At 36.7% G+C, this 4,938-nt stretch overlaps 1 protein-coding gene across 1 annotated transcript in view; it reads left to right on the top strand.

The window, feature by feature from the left end:
* Positions 1–203: 203 nt before the first annotated feature.
* LOC102208245 (L-amino-acid oxidase-like) overlaps positions 204–4,938 on the top strand; it is a 57,891-nt gene continuing 53,156 nt past the window's right edge. Inside the window, exons 1-7 of the mRNA XM_005754802.1 lie at positions 204–391; positions 976–1,205; positions 2,153–2,265; positions 2,369–2,573; positions 3,241–3,309; positions 3,425–3,561; positions 4,169–4,936. Coding sequence (XP_005754859.1) covers positions 361–391; positions 976–1,205; positions 2,153–2,265; positions 2,369–2,573; positions 3,241–3,309; positions 3,425–3,561; positions 4,169–4,936 — 1,553 coding nt within the window. The 5' untranslated portion in view covers positions 204–360. The remainder of the gene's footprint in view (positions 392–975; positions 1,206–2,152; positions 2,266–2,368; positions 2,574–3,240; positions 3,310–3,424; positions 3,562–4,168; positions 4,937–4,938) is intronic.

The following is a 4,938-nucleotide window of genomic DNA, read 5'->3' as shown; positions in this document are numbered from 1 at the left end:
TCTGTTCTTTCAGGATTTGAGCATGTATGTGGGTTTATGTTGATGGATATCATATAGGATATGAATAGTTGTGTTCTCCTGTTCTTAGAAAGAAAAGAGAACACAACATTTCTTTGTAAATAGTGTTAATGAATTTTCTCTGATAATAGAATAAAAACAGCAGTATTAAGTGAAAGTAAAACTGCAGCTGCTGTGGTAAAATTTTGGGATATAAATGCTTCCTCTTTTTGAAATTCACAAATATGAAGATGAAAGGTACTGTATCGAGATCCCAGTTTCTATTTCTCATTCTAATTCTGTTTTTTGTTTTGTTCTGTACTTGCTGCCAAAGGCATAAGGAAAACCATTGAGCAAAGTGAGATGAAGCCACAATTTGCCAAGTGGAAATTTTGTGAGTAATTCTGGTGCAATCTTTAATTTTGGGCTTGAAAATGTAAAAACTCCTGTAATGTTTGTTTGTTTTTGTTTTTTTAAATGTGTAATGATTCCGAGCTCCAGAGCTCTTCATGCATAGTTTGCTGTTCTTTGTTGAGTTTGTGATCATCATTAAAATGTGCACCACGTGGTGTCCTGAAACACTTGGTGTTGACATTCTATAATCCCAGGAAGTCAATATGAGTATCAAAATGGTAAATGGAGAGGTTCTTATATAGTGCTTTTTTACTCTACCTGAGTACTTAAAGCTTTTTACTGGATTTACCTCATTCACCTAGTCACACCGATTCATACAAGAATATTGTTCTATGCAATTTGAGAATTGGGAAATAGAAATACTTTAAGTTTTTATTTTTAATAAGTTTTTTGCACATTCATCATATATTATGGCTCAAAGTTATTAGTAACTGAAATTGTAACTCCACAAACTTAAATTAACTTATATGGATTATGTAATATGTAATGTAATATAATACGTATAATATGTATGTTATATGTTATTCAGAAGATAAATGTTTTAAAATCTCTTTTTATCTTCAGTCCATTCAGTTGCCATCAGTGTGCTGCTGTTGGCTTTGTATCCCACTGCTGCTGTTGCCAGCATGAATGAAGAGCTGGCTAAATGTCTGGAGGATGACGATAATTATCGGCTCATGGACACAGTGAAGACTGGCCTTCCTCAGATCAAGAAGTCTCATCATGTTATTATTGTTGGGGCTGGGATCGCTGGGCTGACGGCTGCCAAGCTATTGGAAGGTGCAGGACACAAGGTACATGCAAGATTTGAATATGTGTATGCTAGTTATGTTTTTTGTTTTCCATCCAGTGAATGCAAACACTGCCATCTGCAGGTTAAAAAAAAATGTTGCAAGTAAGTAAGTAGAATACATCTGTTCCAATGATATCATTTTATATTTAAAAGTGTTTAAAATATAAAATCTTCCCTTACTTTTAAAAGGACAAAACATTTAACACATTTTTTTATTCATGCCTAATTATTGTATCCAGTCAATGCAATTTTCTTTTATATGAAAATCATCTCCAACCCCAAAACATAGATGACTTCTAAAATCCCAAGAATGGTCCACTTCACACTATGAGATTCTGGATCCAGAAGGATAAGGAGTTAGTTTGTGATATTTTCTTGAGACAATGAATTCGTATATATCTCCTATTTCAAATATTTTCAATTTTGTCCGGTCTTGCAGTGGTCTGAAAGGTTCTGGTAAAAAGTTATTGTAAATATTCTCTTTAAATATATATTTTTAAGAGCCTGCTAACAATCATACAAACTTTATCAATCACATAAGTTGTGTTTTGGGCCCTAGTAGAAGTAATTTCATGTCTGAATTTGACACAAACGTCTTTGGACTTCATGTTTCTGTAAAAAACAAAAGGTGCACAGTAGTGAAATGGCATGGATGAGGCATTTTTAAGATTCTTCTGAGATCAGAATGTGATTTGAGAGTGATTGCAGACAAGAACAAACACAATTACCTATCAACCTTTCTCATATTTTTTTAGCTTTCATTTAAACTCATTATAAATAAAGTCCTAATGGCTTATGTACAACACTCCTGGATCATTACAAGTGTCTAATTCTCTGGATTTATAACAATATGGTATGTTTCTAGATGTTCCAAGATAGAACAGCAAAAGTATATATTTTCCACAATATTTTTGTTTATTGCTTTTTCTCTTGAACTGTTTGATTAAGGTAACCATCATAGAAGCTAGTCCTCGTGTGGGAGGAAGGGTGGAGACCTACAGGGATGAAGAAAATGGCTGGTATGCTGATTTGGGTGCAATGAGGATACCGAGTAACCACCAGTGAGTAAAAGAATGTCAAACATTGTCAAGTTTTGCTCTCAAAGGACCAGTTTTTGTACTGCATTATAAACATTAACAAGCGAATGACCTCATGCTTTAACAGGATCATCCGCTGGTACATCAAAGAAATGGGGCTCAAGCTGAATCCATTCATCATGTATGACTCCAACACTTTTTACTTGGTTAATGAACAGAACAGGACGAGGACATACGCAGTGACAGCAAACCCCGACATCCTGAATTATAAACTGCCAGAGAGAGAGAGGGGGAAATCAGCTGACGAACTGTTGTGGCAGGCTTTGCAGAAGGTAGGTAAAGATGTAGGAGGAATTCATGGCACTTTTTATACAGAGTGATACCATAGCAGAGCTGTCTATTAAAAATACAACAGATTCAGCAGTTGTCTTATAAAATATTAATTTAATGCATTTATGCACTCCATGGACTCTAAGCCTTAAATGCAAGTGTTGAGTTATTCATGCAGACACATACTCCACATGGTTATCCCACTGTTACTGAAAATTAAAGTTAACAATTTCTTGTCACTTCACACTCAAATAAAGGCAAAAAAGCTCAAAATATTTTTTTAAGTTACTTAAAGTTTAAAATGCACAAGAAGCCAAAGAAAATGTACCATATTGACACTTTTCAAGTTAAATGCAAATCTTAGCATGTGAGCTGTTGAGTTTTTTAAGATTCAAATGGGCAATGCTTTGTCTTCATGTTTGTAGGTATTAAATATTTAATAAAATTATAGGTGTTGTAGGCTCCTAATGGTGTACCAGTGTTTTACCAAGACTCAACTGGAACAGACTCCATTCCTGTAACGACTCTATTGGATGATGTGTTATTAATATGGACTCAATGCAATGCAGACATCTGTTGTCAACAAAATTGCAATACTAAATGAGCTGTGCTCTGACTTTGCATAAAGGACCACTGGAAATAACTTGTGTATGTATCTTTTCTTTCAAGGTGAGAGATGAAATTAAAGCCCATGGATGCAAAGCTGCATTTAAAAAATATGACCATTATTCAGTAAAGGTAAAGTGCAGAATCATATTCTGAAATAGTGCCTGTTATGATATTAGGTCTTCATTGGACAATGTAAAAAAAATTAATTTACTAAAAGACCATTTACAACCTTCTTTTTTTATAGGAGTACCTGAAAGAGGAAGGTGGTTTAAGTCCAGAGGCAGTGGTTATGATTGCAGAGTTACTGAATGAACAGAGCATGATGCATCTGGCTCTGACTGAGATGCTCTACGTCGAGAATGATGTCAGCGATAGCACAACGTAAGATTATTAGACTTAACAAGGAAGTGATGGTAGTCGTGAACAATGCAAAGAAAGAATAATCAAATCTTATTTTTGTTCTTGTTTTGTTCACAATCCTCACCCAGTACAATGTTGTAGTTGGATTTCCTTGATTGGATTCACTTATAAGCAAATTCTTAGGGAATCTCTCATAATTCCTGTTGAAAATTATACTCATATCAGCTACTCGCTTAGATTGTAGATAATGTTGTAACATTTAATCACAAAGGAAGCAACCAGTTTGCTGTATATGTAACATTTGAGACTAAAAACAAACAAGCTCGAAACAAATATGAGGTTATAACCATGTATCTGCCATACACCCACCACAAAATACTACAACTGTAAAATTGAACATGAATAGGGTAACATCAAAGTAAGTAAATAACGAAGAAATGTGATGGTAAATATAATTTACTTACACGTCTAGGTAGCGAAATGTTCCCCTGTTCCTAAATGCTGACTACTAACTAATTTCCTCTTAAATTCAACTGTTTATGTCACCACTGCATGGTCCTAAGGTCTTTGCACTGATTCTGTACAAAAGCTCAGGCTGACATTCGTGTTTTTGTGTTTGTTTTTTAAGGTATGATGAAATAACTGGTGGGACAGATCTCCTCCCCAAAGCTTTTCTGTCTTTCATTGATGCCCCCATCCTCTTCAACTCCAAAGTCAAATTCATCAGCCAGTCAAATGAGGGTGTAACTGTGTCATATAGAAGAAAGGGCGAGTCAGCTTTGACAGACATTACTGGTGATGCCGTCTTAGTAACAACCACAGCCAAAGCTGCCCTTTTCCTGGATTTCAACCCACCTCTCTCCGTCCCAAAAATGGAGGCATTGCGGGCTGTCCACTATGAATGCTCCACTAAAATCATCCTCACCTTCAAGAGGAAGTTCTGGGTGGACGATGGCATCCATGGAGGAAAGAGTATCACAGACCGGCCCTCTCGTTACATCTACTACCCCAGCCATAGTTTCCCAAGAAATCAAACAATTGGTGTCCTCTTGGCTTCCTACACCTGGGCTGATGACGCCCAGTTTTTACAAGGTGCGACCGATGAAGACCTTAAAGAGCTAGCGTTGAGAGATTTAGCAAAGATTCATGGTGAGCAGGTGTGGGACCTCTGCATTGGGGTGGTGGTGAAAAGGTGGGGCATTGATCCATACAGCTTGGGTGGCTTTGCGTTCTTCGCGCCATACCAACACATAGAGTACGCAAAGGAGCTCTTCAGAAGTGAAGGCAGGGTCCACTTTGCTGGGGAGCACACAGCTTTCCCTCATGCTTGGATTGAGACATCTATGAAATCAGCTATTAGAGCAGCTAAAAACATCAACAACGCTGCACACGAGGAGT

Source organism: Pundamilia nyererei, unplaced genomic scaffold (assembly GCF_000239375.1).
Source record: "Pundamilia nyererei isolate P.nyererei 1_Seehausen unplaced genomic scaffold, PunNye1.0 scaffold00667, whole genome shotgun sequence".
Lineage (NCBI taxonomy): Eukaryota > Metazoa > Chordata > Actinopteri > Cichliformes > Cichlidae > Pundamilia > Pundamilia nyererei.
This window is presented reverse-complemented; position numbering and strand designations above follow the sequence as displayed.